Here is a 27,443-nt window from a genome sequence, read left to right on the forward strand (position 1 = left end):
GATGTACTTCCTGATCAAAAAAAAATTTTTTTTTCAGATCATCTGTTATTTGGAATTATATGTAGATTGAATTATTTAGCTTCATTCTTTAACATACAGTTTCTAAGATATTCAATGTCTAAACCTCTATATTTAAACACTCATTCTTTTCTTTGGATCAAAGTATTTTCTTCATTAAGTTTTTCAATAATGCAGAGTGATGAAGTCTTGTAAAGCTAAGATTATAAATATAAATATGTATATACATATATATACATATATGTAATTTTCCATAAACTTATAGAGTGTATGTTTGTTCACATTTTTAAGCCTTCAAACTTCTTGCATAAACTATCTATTAAACCAGACCTTGTGGCTAACGGCTGTTGCTCTTGATAAATCTAGCATGTTCTTCCATTAATTGTGTGTGTGTTTTCATTTTTTTTTCATTTTATCTCCACTAGTGATATATATTTCTTCCTCCCCTGTGTTTACTTCATTCATAGCGACATTCAGCTTTTACGTTATTACTGAGTGGATTCTTAAGGTAAGAACTACAAACTTCAATAGTAATTTCAATAACGTACGCATGTCTTATCTGTTTTTATCTTGCATCCAAAGCAATTCCGATGAATATTTTTGTAAATACTTGTTTATTCATTCTTTAATCTATGCCTATGCTTCTCTATGCTATTTTATACTACTACTTACAGTCATATTAATCACATACAAATATTCACAGAAAAATAAACAAATACTGTATATACTGTATTAAACTATATTTTTACTTTGTTCAATATAATAATAACGACAGTAGTAATGCAATAGTAATTCTAACTGGTAGACTGCTATCAATACATCCAACAAAAATGATTGACTTGAAGAAGACTTATTACTTATTTTATGTATCTCTCGACTGAAAAGATATAAACAAATCTATTTCAGTATACTCTAATAATTATTCTTTAAAGGTCACGACTATATAAATATACGATGCCTTCATCATTGTGAATTATGAGATTTAAATACCAAAGCCAAATAACAATATGATGACAGCTGTCAATATATAATAATATTTTTAAGGAAATGAGCAAGTACAACTAATAGACAATAATGCCAAGTAAGAAGTAACGATTAAAAAAGAAAAAAAAAATTAATAACTGACGCTAGTTTATTACGTAATAAAAGATTAATTATGTAAAAAAATAAAAAAGCTTCTTAAATAACTTTACGTAATTCAAAACAATCATTATTAGCAAAAGCAGTTGTAAAAATTCAACATTAGTATTCTTTTTTTTTTCTTTTTCCTTTTAATCTCGAGTTTAAAATACTATATTTTTCTTTTTTTATCTAATGTCCAATTCAAATACTAAATTGGCAACAACAGTAGAAGACAATACTTGTATTCATCCTATTCCTTCAAGTGTGATCATTATTAATGAATCAACGCCTCTTTTACCTAAAAAGGACAACAAAAGACAACTCAGTACATTTATTTCCCCACTTACTGATCATCGAATTGTGTTGATCGAATTAAAAGGGTTATTATTACTAGTTTTAGCTTCCTTTTTATTTACGTGCATTACAGTTATTGCCAAACGTGAACTCTTGTCTTCTTATTCGGCAGTGAATGTAGTTTTTATTAGTCGAGGTTGTATTCAATTACCTTTTGGTTTATTAAGTTGCATGTGCGTTCACATTAATCCCTTTAGTAGCAGACAAGTGGAACATCGTCGATGGATTCTTTTTCGTGCTCTTGCTGGTTCTATTGCTCTTTACCTATTTTTTTATACTTTAACAAAATTAACTCTAATAGAAGCAACAGGTTGTATTCATATATGTATATACATATATAAAAGGAATGTTTTATATACTCATCATACTATATTTATAGCTATTTTCTTTTTGGGTCCTATGTTTAAAGTTCTTTTGGGATATTTTCCATTTTTTGATCAACACTACTACTCTCCATCTTCTTCTGTCTCTACAGTCGAGTTAATTTATATCTTATTCGCAAGTCTCGGTATTTATGTTTTATCTAATAACCAGCAAAGTATAGAATTTATTTTATATGGATTAATAGCGGCTATGATGTCTGCTATGGCTTATATGTCAGTCATTCGTATCAATCATCATACCGCTTTACTAGGTGATAAAGATCTTAAAATTCATATGATGGTTCATCTTGTTTATTTTGGATTGATAACAATTTTGATTGGCTTATTTATCTGTATACTGAATTCTGATACAAGAAAGAGCTTGATGATATTGATAGAGAATGAGCAAGATATTGGATGGTTTATGTTAATTGGCATGCTTGCTTTTTTAGGGCAATATTTTATTAACTTGGGGTATACAAATGTATTATATACAAATACATACATATAAGAAATTCTTACTCGGCTTTTTTTTTTTCAGATTGAAATTAGCACCATTAGGTCCAGGTAAATTGAAAAAAAAAAAAAAAAAACCTAAAATGAAATAAAAATAAAATAACATGTGAATCGTTCATCATTAATATAATATACAGTGATATTACTTCGTACAAGTGATTTTATATTCGCTTTTATATTCGGAATTATTCTGTTTCAAGAAATACCTAAAATGAATACACTTATTGGATCTTTATTAATTGTCGTGATGACAACAGCAGTTAGTATGCACCAATGGCATCAACATTCTATCTTGAAGAAGAAGCAAAGAGAAATTGCAATTATGACAGGAAAACGAAAGAAAAGGCAGCAACAAGAGATAGCGACACATGTAAGTGATCAACAAGTACCCTCTACTAGCTCAGCATAAATAAATATATGTATATACCTTGTACTCTAAAATAAACATCTGCAAAAAAAAAAAAAGATACACTCATATTAACATATTCGTTGCGTAGACACACATGCTGAGTTAATGGAAAAGCAATCTGTTTATTTCAAACTCCATAATCAATTAGTTAACGATGAAAATCAGTTATAATATAGATTAAATAATCTTGTAAATATAATACTTTATTCTTTTCAATATGTATATAAGCTTATAAGAAAAAAAAAAAGAAGGAAAGTATATGGATCGTTTATAAGAAGTATAATATAACTTATATAAGTGTCACTTTTTTTCATGTTTGTTACTTAATATGACCAAGAGAATAAGTATTAACACATACTATAAAGCAGCTGTCAAATCATTCTATTTATTTTATAGAGTCTTATCTATACAATACATCTTGGTCTTGTATAAAAGACAAAAAAAAAAAAGGCATATTTAAGATTAAACAATGTCAGTGATGAAGTTTATTCATAGAGTGATTCTCTTTTATAGAGATGATACTATTTTACAATTTTTATTTTTATAGATGTATCTATGGATATATGTGTATATGTATATATAAATATATAAAAGGGTTCTCGGTTCTTACATAGGGAAAACGTTCTTGGTATAGAGGCCAATAACATTTCCAGGAGGTTTGTAATCGCAAACATAAAAGGTAGCTTTATAATTTTTACAGTATGTAGCGGCACAACCAATTTCAGTAGTTGAGTTCCAGACAAGTTGAGTAAAATGGCCTGTTACCTTACCATTCTTAGAGCTACCAGTCTTATAATCATAGTCGACATTTTCTTCATAAAATCCATTGATAGCATCTCCTATGTCGGAATAGCCAAGACCAATGTTCTGACCGGTGCCTGGCATCTATTATTATTATTATTATTATTATTATTATTACAGATTCTTGATGTATAATATATACATATAAACTTTTTTTTTTTGTTATCTTACCACACTATGCCCCCACACACATGTATCAGTGACTTTTTGAGCATGTGCCTCTAATTCTTTACTCCAAACAACTGGAGGAACATGATGTACTTCACGATAACAGTTTGTCATTGCTAAAGCCATATCTTCGAGTTCTTCTTTAGCCGAGTCCGCAGGAGCAGCATATGCCATTTGGATGAGAGCAACGAAAAGGGCGATTTTCAAAGCAATAACTGTAGTAAAATGGAGCATTTGATAAGGATTTCTTAAAAAAAATAATAATAATATTAAAAAACCGTTGATACGATCCATATTATCCTCTCTTTTATATAGATTTGTCTTTTATGATTAATGTTACCTAATAATATTGTATGATGATGTTAAATGACATTTGTGTCAAATTGAGTTCCAGATTAGGATACCTAATTGTCTATGTTTACACAGATATAAAAAAAAAGTGTGATAGACAGCCTTATAAAGATCATTCTCACTCTTCGCAAGTTGTGATACATGTATATCATTTCTATATTCTATTTAATAACGTACTATAGTATATATTTCTTTTTTTTTTTTGTTTATCTTTATAGTTAAAAAAAAAAGAAACTTCGAGATATATACACTACTTTTTTTTTTTTTTTTTTTTTTTAATATATGAGAGATGCAATAGTATATAATTATTATCATATAAAACAAGAGACAATATGTAATCAATTAATGCTATTGATTATCACTGGTAGAGCGATCAAATAATAATAACTTTATTTTATTTTTTCTAAATTTTGACGGGCTTTCAAAGTAAATTAGTACCGTTTAACTTTATTATAATATGAGACGTTTGACAAATATAATCTATAGCTTTGTGTAATATTATGGGTTACATTCAAAAAAAAAAAAAAAAAGCAAAAAGAGAGGAATAAGAGTTAAAGGGAAGGATGTCACGTATCTTCATACACTTGCCTGTAATTATATGACATGAATCCTGAATCAAAGGATATGAGCCATAAAAGAATGTTAGTATCTAAAGAAGAAAAAAAGTACGCCCTATTGATTCAAGGAACTGCCCTATTAGTTAAGGTGTTTTAACGATCTGGTTTAAGTTTTAAAATTATTTGATCTGAGTATAAGTTCCTGACGCCTTTTACATTGGATTAAAGACGATATGAACCCTTTATAAAAATAAATATTTAGAACTAATAGATAGGATGTCTTATAATTGACGCCTTCAGATGATTGGATGTTAATAAGTGTTTGATGTTTACAAAATGTTAATTGTAGTATGCACTATAATGTTTTACTCTCTATTCAATTCAACTTTATAGTTTATTCTGTATTATGTAATTTATCTTTTTTTTTTTTTTTTTTTTTTTTTTTATAATCATATCTGTAACAAGTTGGACATATGCTTCAAAAAAAAAAAAAAAATTCCAAACAAAATCCTGGCCTTGCTGCTATAATCGCATTCACTCAAAGTTATACATAATTAATGTCTGAGTCTGGTTGTTGTTGAAGTATGTCTCAATGTTAATTGTTATCGTCTATTAAGGTAAAAATAAAAAAAAATCAGGTAAAAAAATAAAAAAAATCAGGTAAAAAAAATGATTGAAAAAAAAATCATGTTAACTCAATTACCACATAAAGGCAAACATTTTTTTTTTTTTTTTAAGGTTTGCATTGGATGGGAAAATCCAGTAAATATTAAATCTTTTTGAAAAAAATGCACACAGCGTAAGAGGTAAAAATGGCTACTGATATTGATGGTTGCAAGATTTTTTTTTAATAGTTGGATTAGAGGAGAGAAATCAGACAGAAACAAACAGTAACCAAATCCAGACTAAAGTTTATACTATATTCCCGTGTATATTGCTCTAATCAATTTACTATAAGTGAGACAGTAAGAGTGCCTTTTTTAGAAGGAACATGTCTTAGTTAAAAGGTGAAAGTACCATCAGCACCAGCTTACAGTTAGAAGATTTGCTGAAACCCTAAAGTTAGAAATATATTCAAATGTCTATTACGTATCAAAAAAAAAAGTAAACTAATGTTTGAAAATAAGACTTTCCTTACATTTCCATTAGATAGAAAATTGCGCCCTTTTTTTTTCTTTTTTTTTTCCCTTTTAGATAAGCACACTGTCATAATTTGTGCTGTTTTAACTCAAGTTACTGGATGTAACTGAGAAATGCTCAAGTAAACTTTCTAAGCATCAGCTGAACACTGTCGTCAATTATATGAAACGCTCCAATGAGTGCATTCATAATGTCAAAATTCGCGTTTTTTTTTTTTTTTTTTTTTTTTTTTTTTTTTTTTTTTTTTTTTTTTAGAGCATACGTCTAACTCTGTAGATTATTTGTTGTTAGAGGTTGCACTTTATACAATTAAACTTTTTTTTTTATTATTTTTATAAATTAAAATGTATAAAGTGACCTATGAGCACATAATATCTTTGTTATATTGGATTGCCCAAGTCAGTTCAAATTATGTAAAAAAAAAAAAAGTATCTAAAAACCCTCTTACGGGACAAGAGGTAAAAAGGTAAAAGAAAGGAAGAAGAGAAGGTGAGAAAGGAAGGGAGAATATTGCTAACAAGTTTAAAGAGACAACCAGTTGAGTCATTTCCTGCCTGGATCAAAAAGTGGAGGGGGTAGTTTGTCGTGCATTAAGTAATCCATTTCGTGTAGAATGGTGCACATAACTGGCCAACGATAGAGCCAGGCAGAAACATCCTGAGAATTTCGGAGCTTATGCTGAGGGAGATGAGTTAAAAGAAAGGAAAGGGGATCTGCAATTGATCGTAGCAAGATTAAACCGGTGCGCATGTGCAAGCATTCAGTGGCGTGTGACCGACTAAAGTGTACATGGGGATGATATGGGCAGACTTTAGGTATTCCTCCGGGTAACCAACCAAGACGCCATCGAATAGTTCGACTACGCTCACTGTGTGTCATGGGTAACCAGAGTATCGGATCAATAATCATATTGGGGCGGCAAGCGGATAATATGTCTCTACGATTAAATTCTGAGTTTTTTTATGATTATTATTATTATGATTATTATTATTTTTAATTTTTTTGGCAAAATAAATGCACAATATTGCCCGAGCCAGTTATAGAGGGGAAATAAGAATAAATATCTTTCTAAAGGACAAGAAGGGGAAAAAAAAAGAAAATAAGAAGGAAAAATAAAAGAGCAGTATTTTGGAATTAAGAGAAAATATAAGGAGGAAAAAGCGAAAAAAGTGAGAAGAAACAATTTAATTCCAACCAGACCAAAGGAACCGGGAAGACACACACTATTACTTGGACAACCAATTCAGCAGCATGAGACCAGGATCGGCAGGATCGGGAGGAAATTCATCATAGAAGTAGTAATCAAGTTCATGTAGAATTGTATAAATAATAGGCCATAAAGTATACCAGCTCGTACAATCAGAAGGACGACGAGGTTTATGTAGTGGAAGCAAGTTGATTCATAGTGAGAGAGGCTTTATTGATATTATGTTGGATTAAAGCAGCATAGTCAATTAGACCACCAGGTTTTATAGGAACACCAAGATAAAAAAAGGAGGATTCTTTGGGAATAGCAGTACCATATAATTGATATGGTTGAGGATCATTGGTAGGAGCGACTATGACACATTTTAATGGGTTCCACCGATAACCTAAGGAGTAACTATGGACTTCGCATTGGTGCAGTAAAAGAAGTGAGTTTCTCAGGGGAGGCAATAAGGACGACATCATTAGCATAGAGTAGACAATTAAGGGACGGTACAAATGTAGTAACTGCATCAGTAGTGGAGGAGTCATTGAGTTGGTGTGGTAACTTCAAACGAGCTGGAAGTTGGTTGATATAGATTGAATATAGAAACGGAAAGAGAATAGACCCTTTTAAGACGCCAGTGACAGGGGAAAAACGATACGATATATGATTATCGAGAAGAACTTCAATTTGAACCTGATCAAAGAGATTTTTGAGAACTCCAAGCAAAGCCGGACAGAGATGAGGCTGAAGCACTTGCCAAATATAGGAACGATCAACAGTATGATACGCCGATTTAATATCTAAAAAAGCAAGAGTAGGAAAACAGTTGTGGTTACGTCGGAGAATAGAGCAGATTTCGACAAGACATTGAACTTGATCAAGAGAGCTACGAGATTCGCGAAGTCAGCCTTGAGCAATATCAAGAGTAGGGGATTGTTCTAGTAGGCTAGGGTACAAGCATTTTTCAAATAATTTACGAAAAATAGATGTCAAGCTAATTGGTCTAAAGTTCCCTGGGTCACTTTTAGAGCCTTTCTTGTGTATCGGTACTACCTGCGCAACTCGTCATGATAGTGGAGTATAGGACCATTGCCAGCAGGTACTAAAGAGATGTAGAAGCTGGGTAACCAAAGTGTGAATAAGGGATAATAACATTTCCGTTTGTATGTGATCAACACCAGGAGCTTTTTTACGAGGCAGTTGTTTTAGAGTCTCATGAATTTGTTCAGATGAGAAGGGACAAAGATTTAAATTAAAAGGAAGACCACTAGTTATAGGAGAAGATGAACCCAAATTAGATGGTGAAGTGAGGAGTTGCCCGGCATAGATACTTTGAAGATGGTCGGCCATAACGTCAGCCGGAGCACGGTTAATATCTGGATCTGGTGAGAAGGAAGGCTTTACCGATCTGTTTTTACGAATTCTGCTGAATCGCGCAATTGCTTTAGTATACTCGCCTTTAGACATCTTGTCGCAAAATTGTCTCCAAGTTTCTCTACGCCGTTGTTGAAATAGTCGTTGCAGTAAAGCACTAGTTTCTTGATGTTTCAACCAGTAAGTTAAGAAATTCAGTCCATTTGCTTTTCGCCATTTCTTGTAATAGAACTGTTTAAGCTCGAAAGCCGATGTCATTTCAGAGGTCCAGAACTGTTTTAAAAACACATCAGCAGTAGTATCCTTTTTTCCACAGATTTGATCCAACGATTCGTAGATAGTTTGACATAGTGAAGTTGAGAACTAGTCGATATAAGTACGGGTAGTATCTATATCTTGAAATGTTGTGGCTGAAGAGTCGACTATTCGCATATTTATAGCACTATCATTTGCATACTTAGCTTGGTGCCTTTCATAGTGATATAATTTTTTTCAGCTTTTTCAATCGCCAGTGTGGACGAGAAACCTCAATGGAAAGGCTATGAGATGAATGAACTTGAGGTAGATGAAAAGAGAAAGTCATAAAAGTGTGGTTAGAATTTAATAATAGATCGTCTCGAATATTAAGGTCAGGTGTCTCCAAATCAGTATTACTAAGGAAATAATCAATGATACTTATACCATAATAAGTATAACTAGTCAGTTGTTGTGATATTTCTTTTAAAATATCAAATAAAAAATATTAGAAAATAAAAAAATAATATTAAAACAAAAGAGTCAACGAGACCGAACAACCGTTCTAAAGTCAATTATTTTATTTATGAATTAAATTGATGGGGGTATTTATAAGAATTGTTAGAGAAGTCTGAGGATAAGATGTGAATCAGAAAAGTGTTGGTTACGACCAAATAAGATATGTTATAGATAATGAAGTGTTAGTAGTTTTAATATTATTTGATGGAGTGGATCAAGAGAGTTTCAGAAGAATCTAGATAGAATTCCTCGAATAAATTTATGATCCGCATGTTTAATCAAGAAACATGACATTATAAGTCAGCTCATGACAGTTGTCCAAAAGCCAGCCGTTGGTTCCATAGAATCAAACCATGTGCTTCCATCCAATTGTAAAAGAGATGTCCGCTTGTGTTCCACCAGCTGTCACCAACCAATTCGCCAATACGAGAATTGAGGTCACCACATATAATAGTCTTGGTTGTGGAAGGGTAATCCATAGGTAATAGTGAGAGAATTTCTGATATTTGATCTGATTTTAAAGAAGGAGGAAGATATACAGTGACTCACAAAAGTGTGGCAATGTTTTATGATTTTTGTCTTTCCTTAATGCACAACATAAATGAATAAAGATACATAAATAAAAGTATCTTTAATGGAAAGTTGATAAAATTTACATTATTTTTATAGCTTCTTAGTCTCATTTACATGCATGAATGTTTATTTCAATAGCGATCATGTCATTTTACAAGATTTAGCCATTTTGCTGCATAATAAGTTTTCTTTCTTTATCTATTTTTTTTACAAAAACACCATTTTTTTTATTTTAAATTATATTCAATATTTTATTGAATTAACAAGAAGGTTTACTTCCTATTTAATACCTTTTTTCTCTCAAATTCATTACTAATCTGAACAATATTTGCGTATCATTTCATTAACACATAGATCATTACATACATTAGAATGAGACCAATTCCTTACGATAAAAAGATGGATATTTTAGCAAAAATTAATGCTAAGGAGTCTTATAGGGATATTTCTAAGGCAATGGGTGTGTCAATTAGGACAATTAGCAAAATTGCCAAATAAAATCAAGTTGAGATTAACGTAAAAGAAGGTAGACCAAAGAGATTATCCCGTTACTTGGAAGATTGATTGCGCGATCTTTTTATACTGGTCATTTTATCACTGCAGTGGATGCTGCCCGGAACTTACATGGTCAAGGGTATGATATTTCCACCAAACCATTCGCAGATTCCTAAAATCGTCCGACTTTGATTCGAAGATTAAGAAATCTGCATTACCATTGACAAATGAGCGTAGACGAAATCGTCTAAAATGGGCCAAAGCTCATAGAAACTGGACGGTTGAGGATTGGAAAAAGGTCGTCTTTAGTGACGAAACAAAAATCAATCGTTTGGGTTCTGATGAAAGCAATGGACATGGGTTAAAAAGGGTGAACCTCTAAAAGACCGTAACGTTAACTTTAAGTACAAAGGTGGGGTGGAAGCCTAATGTTATGGAGTTGTTTCACGCAACATGGTCCTGGTTTTATTGCCAAGATTGAGGGCGGGATGGACTCGCAATTATATTGTGAAATATTAAAAGGTGACTTTATGGAGACGCTCAAGGATATGGCCTTTGTAAGAAAGATGTGATCCTTCAACAAGACAATGATCCGAAGCATACATCCAAATATACAAGAAACTGGTTCAAAGAAATAAAATAAATGTCCTTGAATGGCCATCATACTCACCTGATCTAAATCCAATTGAAAACCTTTGGTTTTATTTGAAGTGCAGGCTTGCTGCCTATGATAGGCCACCAAAAAACATGGATGAGTTATGGGAGCGAGTTGCTGATGTTTGGTACCATAAAGTTACAGCCGAACTATGCTTAAAACACATAGAAAGTACACTAAGATGTGTTGAAGCAGTAATTAAAGCAAAAGGTGGTGCTATCAAGTACTAAACATAAAAGGTACGTTCTTCATTTCATTTTTCAATAAGCTATTGGCATTAAATTTTTATACGTATAACTTTTAATATTATTTTTTCAAATAAAACATTATATAATGAATATATGCTATAAGTATCATTAAAAAGAGGCAACTTCTGTCTTTCTGCTAGTATCTAGTATATACTACAGAGTACTTTACTTAATAAATAGACGATTTGTTATTGCGAATTTGCATAAATTACTTAAAGTTTCGAAACATTGCCACACTTTTGTGAGTCACTGTAAGCAGTGAATTAATAATTTAGGATTTATAATGATTGATAATGTAAACTTAGCCAATAATGGATTGGCATGATTGATATGATGAATTGGAGGTTTGAAGTCCAGATTAACAAGGAGAGCTAAACCAAGTTGACCACGATATCGATTATAGGAGTTCACCGGAATACCATAGGTATAGAATTGTTTCCAAGAGGGAATTGGATATTTGTTGGAAGATAGTAGCCATGTTTCAGTAATAAAGAGTAAAGATGACTTTTTAGCAATATTTAACACAGGATAAATATATTGTTTAGGGAGACCAGTAGCATTAAAAAGTGATATTCTCAATGGAAGACCACTCATTGGTTCAAATTAGTATGGGTGGAGTTCACATCATCTTCATCCATCGCACTCGCGTGAAATTTAGAAGATTCAGAAGTAGCAACGTCAAGCTCAAAGATGACCTCTTGTGGGCGACTGGAGTAGGGGTCAATAGTCAGTATGTCAGCAAGTTGGTCTTTGGTAATCCAGGTCTTATGGACAAAGAAACGCGCCACAGCATATTTAGCCGGACCACGAATATGAATGAGAGTTTTTTGGAGACGTTGATTATGAAGATCACGAGCAACCTGTTGACGTTGTTCAATTGATTCATTGGCATATTTGGGATCTTTGAGTACACTTCCATTACAGGGATCAAAAGTAGTATGGAGTTTGATGCTTCGTTTAGTTAACAGTTCTTGAAGTTCAGGAGCATAGTCATTATGGACGAGTACTACAACAATGTTACGGTCAGGGTAGTGTAGATCTAGGAGACGACCATTGTTGACTCCCAGTTTCTTGAAAGTAGTTCTTAACTTATCAAGGGGAGCACGTGCCTTGGTAGGTATATATAAGTATTGGAAACCTTGAGTAGCTGAAGGGGTTTGAAAGAAACGAGCAGCAGCAGCTTTGCGTTTCGCATGGTGTTGGACTAGATTCTTTTTGAGAGCTAATACTCTTTCTGGTTGGTGCCAGGGAGACGAGGAGAATTATGTTTCTGGAAGAGTAGGAAAGTCTTCCTCGTCAGTGCTAGGTTGAGCGGCGGCAGGAGGTAGTTGTGGTGGAGCTGATCTAGTGAGACGGAGTTCTTCAATAAGTTGTACAATTACTTTTTGTTGTTCTGCAAGTCGAGTGGTTAGTTGTGTGATTATTTTAAAAAGTGCTTGTACGTCTGGTATAGCATTATTGTCGAATTGGGTTTGGGTTACGAGAACGACAATGGTTGGGGTTGGAGTTGCTGTTGGGGGGGGTACATTGTTAGATATATCTTCTACCATCCTTGAAGGAGCAGTAATGATATCAAGCATTTCGGGTGCAGGCATAATATGGAGCATAAGGTACATTTGTAACAGGGTTGATAGTGGTGCGTTTTAGATGGAAAATCACCCTTATTGTGGTAGATGGTGACTTTTTTGCATTCAGGACATGGTATCGCTTTGCGATGTTCAAGGAAGCCTTTTGCAAGAGCTGCCAGTTCTTCTTCAGATAAAACTCAACTAGGAGGCTTATTATATTTATGTTGATTAGGCGGCATTTACCTAGTTATTGCGATGTTTTTCGAGGTGTTGAGGGTTTTGAATGTGTAGGTAGTGTTGTAAATGTCTTTTCAAGTTTAGTAATAGTGTTCTAATATGTCTCTATAATTTTTACACTTCAAATTCAGATGATGTTAGTTTTTTTTTTTTTTTTTTTTTTTTTTTTTTTTTTTTTTTAGTATTAGACAAAAAAACAGTGCTTTTCAGATGCTTACCTGTAAAAATCTAAATCCCTAAAAGGGAAGCTGTGTTTACTACGGCGATTGATGAAAATAAAAAAAAAATAAAAAAATTGATCAAGCTGATCTAGTGGGGAGGAACATGGAAGGACGATCGTAGCCATTCCAGATGTATGACGAAATGAGCGACATAATCTTAGCAGCATTATGATTCCTTTGCCACAATGTTCGACGGTTTTTGCAAATAAGAACACTGGAATCTTTCATATTTTCTACTTTTTTAAGCGAATCATCGTAGCATTTGTAGCCTATTTTTGATGTCTTGAACTTATCAATAGTTATCGCCAAAAGATCACCTTCTTTCTCCTTCCTCTTAATCGCCGTCCATAGAACACCAGTAGCACTGCATTTGTTTCCTTTAAGATTCACGCCATCTTTTCCAAACATTCCTGCCCCAAAAACTATTAGTAGGACCTTGGCGGCATCTTGACTAAACTTTGTGGGCCTCCGTTTTACTCTATATTATGACATATGTCAATTAACGTGAAAAAAAAAAGTCTGTTGGCTTACTTGACCACAGTCATTCCTTGACCACATGAGCTATTTTTTTTCCTTTCTTCTTCTCTTTTTTTTTTTCCTTTGCTTTCGGTCATATTTCTTGCCGCCGTTTATTATCATATTGACCATGATCTGCGCCGCTTTTTGCCTTTGTTGATATAAGTAAAACCGATCTTTTGCTCTTTGAAAGCCATAGAAATTGAACAAGACTTGTCTGTGGGGTAACATATACTCTACATACTTATCGTATACTTCAGATTGATTTGTCTTGGCCGAAGGCATTTCTGATTCAATAGACGTGATGCCTCCCACATTTTTCAGCCTTTCCATCTTTTTCTGATAGTTTGTGGATCCAGTCATAGTATAATATTCTTTCGTACTACATCCTCTTATTTGTTGGGCGTCCCCCAACCCAACAGCCGCAGTAAATACAGACTTCCTACCAGGATCGACAAAGGCAGGCCTAAAAGTACTCTCAACTTCATTATAAGTAAAATCTTGGAGCGTCAAGTCATGTAATACAACGATACTATCTTTGCGTCGTCTATTGAACACAAAGTCGATTGCAAACCCGTCTGACCTTACATAATTGTTGAACAAGATTGTATTCTCTCCATTTGGCATTAATTGTGATATACTATAGTTTATCAACAATTTACTATTAGTTTTTTTTTTTTTTTTGGGGGGGAGAGGGGCTCACCGCAAAGGGCTTGGTCACCCAACTTCGTTCAAGAAGCAATCCTCTAAACGCCCTTTTCCAGATCCAGAGCAAGCCTCACCAAGAAAAACAATCCGCCATATGCCACCCAATAAAGACTCTTTCTGAGAGATGGATATTAATATGGTAATCCATGATACATGTGAGCTCTTCATTTTCTTACTTTTTTTATTTATCTGAAAACTAACTGTTGTGTGTCTGAATTGATCTATCCATTCTTCCAAAAAAATATAAGCCAAATATCTAAAAATTAATTTTAATTCGTCCATACTAACATCGTCTGAATTTGAAGTAGAAATACTCTATTAAAAAAAGGAATAATTGACGGAGCTATAATCTATGCTGTATAAAGTTATTCTATGCAAAGTTTAATTAATTGTGAGGTATAGATAAAGTCTAATCTTTAATATTCAAAATTATAACCCTTTTATTAATACAATATTATATACATATGCACATGTATACAAATATACATGCACCCATAAGTACACTCATATATATAACCCATATATGCACCCAAATCGATACTTGTAAAAATAAAAATAAAATAAAAATGTTTGCTTAGGTAATAAATAAGTTGAACAATAGGGGAAGAGGCAGTAATGCAATCCTACTCTCAACATTTTTTTTAAAAATGTTTCAGTTTTATTTCTTTGGTATTTTACGTCGGACTAATGAATGTAATACTTTTTTTTATTAAAAAAAAAGGTGGGGGGGGAAGCGAAAGAAAAGAGATGATACAGATAATGGACTTGTTGACCATTTAATTTTAATATAGAAAAGAGAATCAATCATTGTTATTTATTATAAAGATTTAATAAGAGAAAAGCGTAATTAAAGTATGATGGTGTTTAATTTTTTATTTATTTATTTTTTTATCTTTTTTATTTTTTTATTTTTTTATTTTTTTTTTTTGCTGATGTCAAAAATAATAGAGCCCTGGTATGAAATTAAGTGGAGAAGAAATGAAAATAAAATAAAATAAAAAAAAAATTATTTATTTTTTCTTTTCTTTCTCTTCTTTTTTTTTATTTCTTTTCCTTTTCTTCTTCTCTCTCTCTTTTTTTTTTTATTTCTTTTTTATTATAGAAAATATATTAGTAAAGTGTAAATATTGAAAATCCTTTGGTTAATATTGTACATACATTTCATTTTATATTACAATCATAACTTCTTCTTTGTTACTGTTAAATTATTTTACTCATCTCCGCAAAAAAAAAGGTAAATATAATATTGTGTTTCGTTTCACTTCCCTTTTTTTTTTTTCTTCTTCTTCCTTTGACATTTATCTTCTATTTATTTTATATTAAAAAGAAAAAATGTCTTCTCAGCCAACAACACCTAATCCAACACATATTCAATCTTCAACTACGATTCATCATTCACCTTTATTTAAATCACCCAAGTTAGAAAATAATCCGATTTCATTGCCCCTGGAAAAGAATACAGTTACACAAAATAATTCTATTGTTACCAACTGTACTACTCATGACTCGGTTTCAAATCAACAAATATATCCCTCTTTTGCTCCAACAAAATACAATCAAAACATTATTTCTATGGACAGACGTTCTATGTAAAAAAAAAAAATCATATACATTCATCATCATCATCGTAGTTGATATGTATACTTATATTTCCCTTTCCTTGATTTTGATAGAATTGATGTTCAGCTTCATACAAGAATAGATCGGGGATTCTTTTTAGCAGATAATGATTGGACATGTTATCGTCGCAATTATTTTCAAGTCAGTGGTACGTTCTCTCTGGATGGTGTTAGTATTCTTTATGAGGGACAAGAATTACCTTGTCTTGTTCGTCTTGATAATCATTTTGAAGAAGTTGAATGTTTTATGTTGGGTATTCATGCACGTCTTGCTACACAAGAACAATATCATCGTCCTGTAGAGCTTATTCAACATACACCCAAGAGAGATAAGGGTCCTCAAATGACACCTACGCCTCGTATCATTCGTCCAGGTGGCTATTTAGGTTTTAATACGGTTGGATCTAGTCAATCGATTGTCGTCTTTGAGAGACTTCAGTTTAAGACAGCTACGGCCAATAATGGTAAACGAAGAGCTGCACAACAATATTATGTGATCGTCATTGAGCTTTTAGCAAAGTTAAAGCATGGAGGTAATTTAATAGTCGTTGCTACGAGAGAATCACCTCCTTTGGTTGTCCGTGGCAGAAGTCCTGGTCATTATGCAGAAAATAAAGTCACTCATCGACGTAAATTACAATGGCAAGATAATAAGGATGAAATAATACCACCTATTGCAAAGAAGAAACGTCATGACGATCATAAAAAAGTAATGGAAATAACGCATGAAGAAGAAAGTGCTTTTGATAATCGACCTACTCTAATTCAGCCTTCATTACCACCACCACTAAATGAAGACTATCACTCTTCTTCTTCTTCCGCTGCTACTACTTATAATAACTATTATTATTATCAACATCAATATTATCCTTCTCATCATACATTACCACAGCCTTCTTCTACCATGTCTTATTACCCTCCTTCTCTATACCGTCCATCTGTTCTAATGCAGCAACATGAACGTCATCATCATCATCATTCATCAACATACCCTCCTATTTCTGATATGATGAAAAAGGAAAATAATCTAAATCAACAGCAACAACAGCATGTATTAAATGAACAACATTCTTATTATTGGAATCAAGAAGATAGAGATAAAGATAGACAACCTAATTGGCAACAACAAGGTACTAATCCTATGCACTATTCTCAAAATTATTATGAACAACAATCTCCTTATTATCAACAAAGGTAAACAAAAATGATGTCATCTAATTTCGTTTTTAAAATACTTAATTTTTTCTTAATAGTCCAACTACAAATAAAAATTGGCAACCACATAGTCCTTACTATCACTATGATCGGCCTTATTATTATCAACATCATCAGCAACAACAACAACAACAGCAGCAGCAGCAGCAGCAGCAACAGCAGCAACTGCCTTCTAATGTCAGTACCCCAAATAATAATTCAAATACAGCCCCTTCTTCACCTGTAATTACTCATACAAATCAAGAAAATTATTGATAATTCATGTATATAATATTGCTTGCTATTTATTTTATTAAACAAGACTATTTATTGTGTTTTTCTACCATTTCATAACATCAGGATGCTTTTTAAATTCTAAGTAATCTGCCATATTAAAGAAGGATAATTCAGTTTCATTTTCTATACAAAAAAAAAAAAATATATAAATAACTAGAATAATATATATATACATAAACTATCTATTCAATCATTTACCAATGCCTTGCCAAGCTAAAACAGCGTCTTCATCAGAAAGGATCAACTTGTCATCATCTTCAATGTTAATGATCAAGTTCATGGTCTATCATAAAAAGATGAGTACCCCATTTTTATTTTATTGTATATATACATATATAGTTGAAAACAGAAATAGACTATACCTTATGTCCATGAGCAACAGTGTATACTTTAAGTGTATCTATACAATACAACACATATAATCAACATTATATACATATATATATAAAGGGATCAAAAAAAAAAAACAACAAGTGAATCTTACCAAATTTGACATTTAAATAAGGCTTCCAACCTGGTTGTGTGTGAACCTCTAGAGAAAAGAATTCATTGTACCCCCCCTCGTTAATCAACTGATTTTACACGTAATGATTCCATTTTTTTTTTTCTTACTTTCCAAGACCAACTTTTTTAAATCACCCACTGTACTTGTTTCGAGATTGACATGTTGAAGTACAAGGTTTTTACAGGTACGATATTCAAAATTTTTGATGCAACGTATTGTTAAAGTAGCATCTGAGGTAGGTTTTGCAAGATTCGTAAGATCTTCCACTTCTGCCATTATTATTATTGATAAAGTTTTTGTTCTCTAGAAAATAAAAAAAAAAAAAAAAAAATTATACAAACATGTTTATATATAACGGGGTTTAAATATATGAGTAAGTTACCAATTAAAACAAGTTATATAACATGATCTTCAAACAGAGGTAGTAGTCATACTTTATTCCCTTCCTTATACATATACATATATGTATATACTGTAAAAATAAATAAGAGATAGTATTATATAACAAACATACATACATTGATTCAGATATTATATGGATAATAATAATAAAAGAATTAACAAACATAATGTATCTAAAGAAATGTATAATGTCTTTGATTTATTTACCAAGTAGAATTTGTGCTATGAAAGTTAGTTATGCTAAACAAGGTTATATAGTATCATACATGCTTCAAATAAATAATTATAGAAAAGGTAAACAATTACATACAACATAAATTGTCGATGCATCTATATTAATAAATACATGTATGTATGTATGTGTGTGTGTGTGTGTGTGTGTGTGTGTGTATGTATGTATATTTGTATGTATGTATATTTGTGTGTATATATTTGTGTGTATATATTTGTATGTATGTATTTATGTGTATGTATTTATGTGTATATATTTATGTGTATGCGTGTATGTATGCATGTATGTATATAATGATTAGTTATAGTCAGATTCGACATATAAAATATAAGCTTATAGTCTAATTATATTCCTTTTTATCTTGAACAAGAATAGTCTCTTATAGATTACTCTTTTTTTTTTTATTAACCAAAACGAGTGTATTTGTATAAATGACAAATCATACTCTTATCTTGTTTTAACACGTCTCATATTTATAGTCTGTATGTACGCGATAACATAGAAGAAAGTCAAAAAAAAAAAAATATTTTTTTTTTTTTTTAAAAAAAAAGGACAGGAGATGAAAATTTCCATTATTTCTTCTTTTTTTTTTATTTACAATCTATAAGAATGTCATTGTCACCACTCCCTGAATCACCCAACAAAATTAAAGAAAGCCCTTCAAGATATCGTAGTCGATTTTCTGATCGTTTTCAATCTATTTCAAGTCTTTCACCATCTCATGAAAATACAACCACGATAACAAATCAACAAAGTTTTATTTCTCCCGTACATCCTACTGATAACAAAAAACTAATCGATAATGAAAAGTATAGTGCCTTTGAAATTAAGAATGAAGATCGTGGTCAATGGAGAGAATCAGAGATAGATACTAACGATAAAAATAATCAAATGATGGAGGAAGACGATCCTACGCCCGTACCTACTCCTGTTCAACAACAACAACAGCAACAACAAGAGACAGTTAAAAAAGAACAAATAACGCAAACGGTGAGTGATGTTAATACACGTCATCGTCATGTTCCTCACTACATGCAAGCAACAAGGTCTTTTTATGGAAAAGTAAGCAATAAAAAAGAATCGTCTTTATTAGGGCCACGTTCAAAGAGTGGAATTACAGTAAGTAAAAAAAAAAAAAAAAAACCTTTCTCCTCTCCCCCCCATTCAGTCTACGATAACGCATTTAATTTATTTAAAATAGAAAAAAGTGGGTGCTTCTAAAATACCTCGATATCGATCTACAACACAAATTAATGCTATTGAAGATATAAAGAATGAAATGACACTTGAAGATGTATATATTCCTATGGCTGCTCGTATTAAATTATTTGAAAAGGGACTTGGCAATAATGGTTCGTCTAATACATTGCAGCGTCAAAAATCCTCTAGTTCAACTGCAAGTAATTCTAATGATGTACTGTATTACCTACCAAGTGGGTTGCTTTCTATATACTAATACAATTCTTCTTTTTCATAGTCTTCTAGTAAACAACAACGTCCTATTAAAAAGACAACTCAATCGCCTTCTGAAAGTAGTCAAAATTCAAATACTTCTTCTTCTCAACAAAAGTCAAAACAACTTGTCGTTCCCTCCTTTCACTCTTCTGAACCTAATTATCTTCGTCAAACATCTTCCTTTGCTATTAAACAAAAAGAAATTCGTGCTCAAAAATTACAAACTAGAATAGAAAAGGCAACTGAAAGTCATCGTCGTCAACAACGTGTTGATCAACATCATTCTGTAACCCAAACAAAGGTAACTATAACAGCAGCAACAAAAAAAAAAAAAAAAAAAAAAAAAGGGAGAGATAAAACTTAAATATGTATGGGCGGTTCTTTTGTAGCCATTTCGTTTTGCTACAAGTGAACGAGCAAAACATTTTAAACAAAAATTAGATTCATGGAAGGCTAAAGATGAAGGAAATTATGCAAATACGATGACGGCAACAAAGAAAAGAAAGGTAAACTAAGCAGTGATATTAAGATCAAAACTCACACACACATATATGTATGTATTATCTATTTAAAAGATTTCTAGTAGTAGTAAAGCTTCTTTATCTAATCATAATACAAAGCATCAAAGAACAAAGTAATTAAATACCAACTTATATAATAAAGAATAATAAATATATAAAGCTATTATTATTATGGATAAAAAAGTAAGAGCAGTCCCGAAATCGACGCCACATTTGTCCATTGCATTTTTTTTTTTTTTTTTACTGTTCATCGATTTTTTTTTTCCAAGTCTAACAAAAAGTTTTTTTTTTATATATTTATTTATTGACTTTTTTTTTTTTTTTTTCCTTAACCACTTTTATTTATATACATTTATATATATATATAAAAAAAAAATGGTATAACATTACAAATAACACACATTCATTCTATTTTACTAATTCATTCATTCATTCAAAAAAAAAAACGTTGTTATTATTATTAGGCCAATTACATTTTGTTTGAAACAGCTTCAGGCTATTCTCTTTTTGAACGTCTTCAATCTGAAGAAATTGGTTCCAAATTAGAATCTGTTCAAAATTCCATTGCTGATCTTCCCAAGTTTAGCAAGATGTTGAAACTCAAGTCCTTTTCTCCTTTCAAGAATGCTGCTGATGCTTTGGAAAATGCAAACGACATTTCTGAAGGTATTTTTTTTTTTTGGTTTGTTTACTTTGTATCATTAACTTTATTTTATTTTATTTTATTTTTTTTTGAATGATTAAGGTATTGTTCATCCTTCTTTAAAGGCCTTTTTAGAAATGAACCTTCCTAAGGCTGATAAGAAACATAAAGTTTGCCTCGGTGTAACTGAAAAGAACTTGGCAGGTGCTATCAAGGCCGAACTTAATATTGAATGCAGCTCTGATGAAATGGTTCAAGAATTAATCCGTGGTATTCGTTTGTGGGCAGACAAGATGCTTGGACAACTCAAGTCCGGTGATCTTGAAAAGGCTCAATTGGGTCTTGGCCACAGTTACTCTCGTGCTAAGGTTAAGTTTAACGTGAATCGTGCTGATAACATGATCATTCAAGCCATTGCTCTTTTAGATCAAATGGACAAGGATGTCAACACCTTTGCTATGCGTGTTAAGGAATGGTATTCTTGGCACTTTCCTGAAATGGTCAAGATTGTGAATGACAATTACAAATATGCTCGTCTCGTAAAGGCCGTCAAGAATAAGTCTGACTTGAGCGAATCTAACCTTGAATCATTGGCTGAGATTTTGGAAGGTGATGAAAATTTGGCACAACAAATCTTGGACGCCGCTCGTGCCTCGATGGGTACTGACATTAGTCCTGTTGATATGATCAACATTCAAAACTTTGCTGACCGTGTCATCTCCCTTGCTGAATACCGTAAAAAGTTGCACGAGTATTTAATTACCAAGATGAACTATGTTGCTCCCAACTTGGCTGCTCTCGTGGGTGAAGTCGTCGGTGCTCGTCTTATCTCTCAAGCCGGTTCTCTCACTAACCTTTCCAAATACCCTGCCTCTACTTTACAAATCTTGGGTGCTGAAAAGGCCTTGTTCCGTGCTCTCAAGACGAAGGGAAACACTCCCAAGTATGGTTTGATCTATCATTCTTCTTTCATTGGTCGTGCTGGTCAAAAGAATAAGGGTCGTATCTCTCGTTACTTGGCCAACAAGTGTACAATCGCTGCTCGTATTGATTGTTTCTCTGATAACCCTACTGATAAGTTTGGTAAGGCCCTTAGAAAGCAAGTAGAGGAACGTCTTGAATTCTTTGATTCTGGTGCTATGCCTGAAAAGAACATTGATGTCATGAAGAAGGTCTTGAGTGAATTAGACGATGAAGAAGTCAAGACTGTGGATGTCGTCGAATCTGCCGCTGCTCCTGTCGCTGGTAAGAAGAGATCCATGGATGAAGATGAAGAAAAGCCTGCTAAGAAGGCCAAGAAGGAGAAGAAGGAAAAGAAGGAAAAGAAGGAAAAGAAAGAGAAGAAGGAGAAAAAGGAAAAGAAGGAGAAAAAGGAGAAGAAAGAAAAGAAGAATAAGGATTAAGAAGAACATTACTTTTTTTTTCCCCCATTTATTTTCACTTTATTTCTTCCTTAGAGAATATTTTTTTTTCTTGTATATAATATATAAATGATCTTTTTTTTTTTTTTCCTTTTACTGACGAAAGTGATTTTTTATATAATCTTTTTTGCAGTTTATTATTATTAGTTTTCTTTTTTATTTTTTTCCTCAATAAAGCAAAGCACATATTTTTTTTCTCCAAAAAAAAAAAGAAAAGAAAAAAAGAATTAAGAAAATCATATACACAAGCCACAAACCTGCTTGCATACAAAACAAAACAAAACAAACAAAACATAGACACACATATCACATATTTTTTTTTCTTTAAAGCTGATTTTGTTGTTGTTGTCGTTGTTTTTTTTATTATTATTATTATTAAAATAAATAAATAAAAAAAAATGACATTGTTTAATTAATTTATTTTTCCTACAAAAGAAAAAAGAATAATTAATCTCACATACACCAATTGTATATAATACATGATCTACTAATTACACTTACAGGAATTTCAACTTCACCAGCATCAATAGCATCACAAAGATCCTTGGGGCTTTGACCATCAACGGTACAACCAACAGAGAAAGCAGTACCGAGGATTTCCTTAACAGTACCCTTCAATTCACGAGCATAAGACTTGAAACGCATGGTACGAGCAATTTCAATAACATCATCCAAAGAAATGTTACCACTGTGCTTAATGTTCTTTTCCTTCTTACGGTCACGAACGGGTTCCTTAAGAGCCTTGATGACTAAAGAGGAAGCAGAGGGGACAACAGAAACTTGGGCTTGACGGTTTTGAATGGTCAATTGGACAGTGACACGAAGACCCTTCCAGTCCTTGGTACCCTTGGCAATATCTTCACCGACCTTCTTGGGTGACAAACCAAGAGGACCGATCTTGGGGGCTAAAATAAAATAAAATAAAATTGTCAGTTGAGTGCATATTTTCATATCATGTTTTTGCTTTATTTTGAGCTTTACCAAGAGCAGATGAAGCACCAACTTCACCACTATTTACATGTAAATAAAATAATAATAAAAAAAAAAATAAACACAAGTTAATGACTGACAATTCTTTCATTCATCATGATCTCTCTCTCTCTCCTCCTCCTTCTCATCCTTTTTTTTTTTCCGTTCCATTAAAAATAAAGCTGCTGTCTATTTTTACCCAGTAGCACGAAGGTAGATAATCTTAACCTCAGTGGGATCGAACTTGGGAGGCATCTTATATTAACTATGTTTAGATGTTAGATGGATGGATGGATGGATGTATGCATTATTTTTTTTACTTACGTTGATTTAAAGAGAGGGGTTTAATCATTTGCTGGATTACCGTGCTGTATAAATTCCTATAAGCACAACTGTAACCAGCCAACAACAACAAAAAAAAAAGTCGGAAATTGAAATTAGTTGCTACTCTAGGAAACCCTTTTATTTGAACCAAAAGCCTTTTCTTTTTTTTTTTCATTGATTAGATTTAGTTAATTTAAAAAAGAAGAAAAATATAAACCTAAAAAAAAACAAAGAAAACAAAAAGAAAAAAAAACCCTTGATCGTGCTATTTAATCATTCAAATATCTCTATTTTGCACTATTTTAACTTTTACGATTATTCTTCCAAGAGCAGATTTTAACATTTATATATTAAAGAGGAAAACAAAAAAAAAAAGGCCAATTTTACTATAAAGTGGAGAAACATAATTTTAGCATAAGGCTACATTCATTTATTTGCTTATTTTTTTTCTTTTCTTTTCAAGCATAATTCTATACAACAATTTTAGTTTAATGTCAAAAATAAAGCAAAATGTAGTTAGTGAAAAGAGAGAGAGAAAACAAGAATAGCAGAAGCCTATTATGGCACTAACCTATTGAGTTACATAAGAAGCTCGTTTTTTTTTAAGCAAAAAAAAAAAAAAAAAAAAAAAAATCAAAATTTTTACTGTTTGATGTCATATCTTATCAGGCACTTTGTTTAAATAAGAAACACCAAGATTATTAATCACTGCAGGTCAACGATATGTTTTATTCTTTATTACGTAATAGGTAGTACTTATCTTGGCAAGGCTAAATACTTATTCCGTCGTCCATTCATGTTATAAATATAGGATTTGTAATTGAGCAACAACCCATCTTCCCTTTTTTTTTTTTTTTTTCTATTCTGTCTTTAGTATGCCAGATAATGTTGAGTCACTCCCTTTATTATCAAATCAGAGAAAGAAGAAAGAAACGAAGAAATATGGATATTATTTATTAGTGTATTTTGTTTAATAGGCATTGTCTATATTATAATTTGCTTCATTATCAATCAACATAAAGTAGAAGGTAATAATAATAATAAAGGGAACTGACACATGCTTAATATATATCATTAGCTTTAGAAAGTCCTGTTAAGTTTAAAGGACATTTAGTAAAAGGATCAAAGGCAGCTGTAGCTGTTGAGGCTGAAGAATGCTCGAATGTTGGCATTGAAAGTAAGCAGATAAAATAGTATGATATAAATTTACTGTTGCTTTGCTTTAACTTGATTCATTAATTATAGTTTTAAAAAAGGGCGGGAATGCTGTAGATGCAGCTATTGCTTCTACTTTATGTATTGGTGTTATTCATAGCTTTGCAACTGGTAAGTGATTCTTTGTTTAGAGAGTTAAAAAAAAAAATAACACAGCTAATCATATAATCAAAGGTATTGGAGGGTATGAGCATGTTTAACAGAAAAAAAAGAAAGAATTTACAATTTTTATTTTTTATTTCAAAAAAAGAGGTGGATTCATGCTGATTCGATCCCCGAATGGTACGTTTGAATATATTGATTTTAGAGAAACTGCACCTATGGCAGCTAAAAAAGATATGTTTATACATAATCCTTTGTTGGCTCAGATTGGAGGTTTATCAGTTGCAGTTCCGTAAGAATTATTCTAGACTTTTTTTTTTGTATTTTTATTCATATAATATTTATACAAATATGTATATATTTTTAAGTGGTGAAATAAGAGGTTTGGAATTAGCCCATCAAAGGTAATATTCTTATATATAAAAGTGCAAAAATTTCATTATTGAATTGAAAAAAAAATGGCTAGACATGGTAAATTATCTTGGTATGAGTTATTTGAACCATCTATTCGTATTGCACGTAATGGATTCAAGGCAACAGAATTATTAGAAATACGTGTCAAGGTATAAGTAAAAGTATTTTTTTTATATATACATATATAAAATTAAACAAACCATTTTATAATATACATATATGTATATAGGAGGCTGAAGATTGGATGAAGAATTCAATTGAGTGGTCAAAGGTTTACTTTCATAATGGTAAACCCATTAAAAAGGGTGATATCGTCAAACGTCCCAATCTTGCCAATACACTTGATATCATTGCTCAACAAGGTGCTGATGCCTTTTATAAGGGAGAAATTGCTCATCAACTCGTTGATACTGTTCAATCTCATGGCGGTATCCTTACCCTTCAAGATCTCGAAAATTATCAAGCTATAATACGAAAACCATTATACGGCTTTTATCATGGTCGTAAAGTGATCACTACCTCTGAACCTACAAGTGGCCCTGTTCTTTTAAGTGTTCTCAATTTAATTGAGAGATTTGAGTTTAATAATCATGAACATAAAAGTTTAGATGTTCATAGGTTAATAGAAGCATTCAAGTTTGGATATGCCTTTAGAACTGAATTAGCTGATCCAGACGTAATTCATCATCCAGAGAGAATTCAAGAGATGATTTCAAAGGACTATGCAGCTTATATTCGACATCAAATAACAGTAATCATAAGCATAATAATCATGATATATATATGTATATATACTTATGTAAATATTGTATAGGATAATAGTACTCATGAACCTCTTTATTATCATCCAAAATTCGATCATATTGATTCTCATGGAACTATGCATTTATCAGTTGTAGATGAAGAGAATGGTGCTGTAGCTTTAACTTCCACTATTAATTTGGCTTTTGGATCACATATTATGGACCCAACAACAGGAATTATTCTAAATGATGAAATGGATGATTTTTCTATTCCAGGGTATATAATCTATTATACTATCTTTATATATGTATATGTGTATATATATAGGCTCTTTATTTATTTATTTATGTATAGTATACAAAACATGTTTGGTTTATACCCAAGTAAATACAATTATGCTAGTCCAGGAAAAAGACCGCTTTCTTCTATTACACCAACAATAATTGAAAAAGATACTAAATTTGAGTTAGCTATTGGTGCATCAGGCGGATCATTCATACCTACTGCCACTTTAAATGTAAGTTTTGAGTTATGAAAGGAAATATATATATACATATTTGTTTTATGATATATATATTCTTGTAGTCTATTATCAATATCTTGGATTATGGAAAAGATCTTTACAAGGCAATTGCTTCACCTCGTATTCACCATCAACTGTTACCTAACATGGCTGTCCTTGAACATGGTTATTCAACTATAATTAAAAAGGATCTTGAGGTAAAGAATCATAGTATCTTTGAATTACCTCCTATTATGTGTGTTTCTGCTGTACAAGCAGTAAGACGTATGTCTGATGGGACTGTTGAAGCTGCAAGTGATCCTCGAAAAACGGGTCTTGCAGCAGCATATTAAAAAAAAATTAAAATACTACATTCATATATTTATTATTAATTATTACATAATGAAAAAAAAAAATTACATTTGTATTTATATGTTTATTCAAAAAAGAAAAAAGAAAAAAGAGAGTGGTATTTTTTTTTGTTTTGTTTTGTCCTGTTTTTGTTTTTGTTTTTTTTTTTTTTTTTTTTTTTTTTTTTTTTTTTTT

At 31.7% G+C, this 27,443-nt stretch overlaps 10 protein-coding genes across 10 annotated transcripts; 5 read left to right on the plus strand and 5 right to left on the minus strand.

Annotated features, from left to right (window-relative positions):
• The first annotated feature begins 1,218 nt into the window (after positions 1-1,218).
• Positions 1,219-2,837, plus strand: BX663DRAFT_520361 (uncharacterized protein). The gene is made up of 4 exons (XM_051529105.1): positions 1,219-1,804; positions 1,874-2,330; positions 2,398-2,423; positions 2,510-2,837. The coding sequence occupies exons 1-4, from the start codon at positions 1,333-1,335 to the stop codon at positions 2,779-2,781; spliced, it is 1,227 nt and encodes a 408-aa protein (XP_051379753.1). The 5' UTR covers positions 1,219-1,332; the 3' UTR covers positions 2,782-2,837.
• A 550-nt stretch (positions 2,838-3,387) lies between these two features.
• On the minus strand, positions 3,388-3,864 carry BX663DRAFT_440786 (CAP domain-containing protein; the record flags this gene model as incomplete). The annotated part of the gene is made up of 2 exons (XM_051523416.1): positions 3,388-3,666; positions 3,757-3,864. The coding sequence occupies 2 exons, from the start codon at positions 3,862-3,864 to the stop codon at positions 3,388-3,390; spliced, it is 387 nt and encodes a 128-aa protein (XP_051379754.1).
• Positions 3,865-6,190: 2,326 nt separating this feature from the next.
• BX663DRAFT_537910 (uncharacterized protein) lies at positions 6,191-7,051 on the minus strand (the record flags this gene model as incomplete). The annotated part of the gene is made up of 2 exons (XM_051530666.1): positions 6,191-6,735; positions 7,029-7,051. 2 exons carry the CDS (start codon positions 7,049-7,051, stop codon positions 6,342-6,344), a joined length of 417 nt encoding a protein of 138 aa, XP_051379755.1. The 3' UTR covers positions 6,191-6,341.
• Positions 7,052-13,675: 6,624 nt separating this feature from the next.
• Positions 13,676-14,539, minus strand: BX663DRAFT_478072 (uncharacterized protein; the record flags this gene model as incomplete). Its single annotated transcript, XM_051524294.1, has 3 exons — positions 14,515-14,539; positions 14,334-14,455; positions 13,676-14,270 (listed from the first exon to the last, which is right to left on the minus strand). Exon 3 carries the CDS (start codon positions 14,255-14,257, stop codon positions 13,676-13,678), a length of 582 nt encoding a protein of 193 aa, XP_051379756.1. The 5' UTR covers positions 14,258-14,270; positions 14,334-14,455; positions 14,515-14,539.
• Positions 14,540-15,670: 1,131 nt separating this feature from the next.
• On the plus strand, positions 15,671-17,155 carry BX663DRAFT_488995 (uncharacterized protein; the record flags this gene model as incomplete). Its single annotated transcript, XM_051524859.1, has 2 exons — positions 15,671-15,927; positions 16,012-17,155. The coding sequence occupies 2 exons, from the start codon at positions 15,671-15,673 to the stop codon at positions 17,153-17,155; spliced, it is 1,401 nt and encodes a 466-aa protein (XP_051379757.1).
• A 336-nt stretch (positions 17,156-17,491) lies between these two features.
• On the minus strand, positions 17,492-18,229 carry BX663DRAFT_532713 (uncharacterized protein; the record flags this gene model as incomplete). The annotated part of the gene is made up of 4 exons (XM_051530479.1): positions 17,492-17,571; positions 17,647-17,731; positions 17,811-17,848; positions 18,061-18,229. 4 exons carry the CDS (start codon positions 18,227-18,229, stop codon positions 17,492-17,494), a joined length of 372 nt encoding a protein of 123 aa, XP_051379758.1.
• A 940-nt stretch (positions 18,230-19,169) lies between these two features.
• On the plus strand, positions 19,170-20,807 carry BX663DRAFT_520386 (uncharacterized protein). The gene is made up of 4 exons (XM_051529106.1): positions 19,170-19,706; positions 19,789-20,001; positions 20,065-20,343; positions 20,432-20,807. The coding sequence occupies exons 1-4, from the start codon at positions 19,197-19,199 to the stop codon at positions 20,555-20,557; spliced, it is 1,128 nt and encodes a 375-aa protein (XP_051379759.1). The 5' UTR covers positions 19,170-19,196; the 3' UTR covers positions 20,558-20,807.
• A 71-nt stretch (positions 20,808-20,878) lies between these two features.
• Positions 20,879-22,626, plus strand: BX663DRAFT_182589 (uncharacterized protein). Its single transcript, XM_051521689.1, has 3 exons — positions 20,879-20,941; positions 21,028-21,229; positions 21,309-22,626. The coding sequence occupies exons 1-3, from the start codon at positions 20,939-20,941 to the stop codon at positions 22,607-22,609; spliced, it is 1,506 nt and encodes a 501-aa protein (XP_051379760.1). The 5' UTR covers positions 20,879-20,938; the 3' UTR covers positions 22,610-22,626.
• A 314-nt stretch (positions 22,627-22,940) lies between these two features.
• On the minus strand, positions 22,941-23,851 carry BX663DRAFT_520388 (60S ribosomal protein L12; the record flags this gene model as incomplete). Its single annotated transcript, XM_051529107.1, has 4 exons — positions 22,941-23,053; positions 23,129-23,532; positions 23,609-23,637; positions 23,796-23,851. The coding sequence occupies 4 exons, from the start codon at positions 23,849-23,851 to the stop codon at positions 23,045-23,047; spliced, it is 498 nt and encodes a 165-aa protein (XP_051379761.1). The 3' UTR covers positions 22,941-23,044.
• A 911-nt stretch (positions 23,852-24,762) lies between these two features.
• BX663DRAFT_520395 (gamma-glutamyltransferase) lies at positions 24,763-27,312 on the plus strand. The gene is made up of 10 exons (XM_051529108.1): positions 24,763-24,812; positions 24,881-24,948; positions 24,999-25,097; positions 25,166-25,246; positions 25,388-25,529; positions 25,606-25,641; positions 25,704-25,800; positions 25,881-26,402; positions 26,466-26,671; positions 26,750-27,312. The coding sequence occupies exons 1-10, from the start codon at positions 24,796-24,798 to the stop codon at positions 26,928-26,930; spliced, it is 1,449 nt and encodes a 482-aa protein (XP_051379762.1). The 5' UTR covers positions 24,763-24,795; the 3' UTR covers positions 26,931-27,312.
• The last annotated feature ends 131 nt before the right edge of the window (positions 27,313-27,443 follow it).

The sequence above is a fragment of the Cokeromyces recurvatus genome (assembly GCF_025118155.1).
Source record: "Cokeromyces recurvatus strain NRRL 2243 chromosome Unknown BX663scaffold_28, whole genome shotgun sequence".
Classification (NCBI taxonomy): domain Eukaryota; kingdom Fungi; phylum Mucoromycota; class Mucoromycetes; order Mucorales; family Mucoraceae; genus Cokeromyces; species Cokeromyces recurvatus.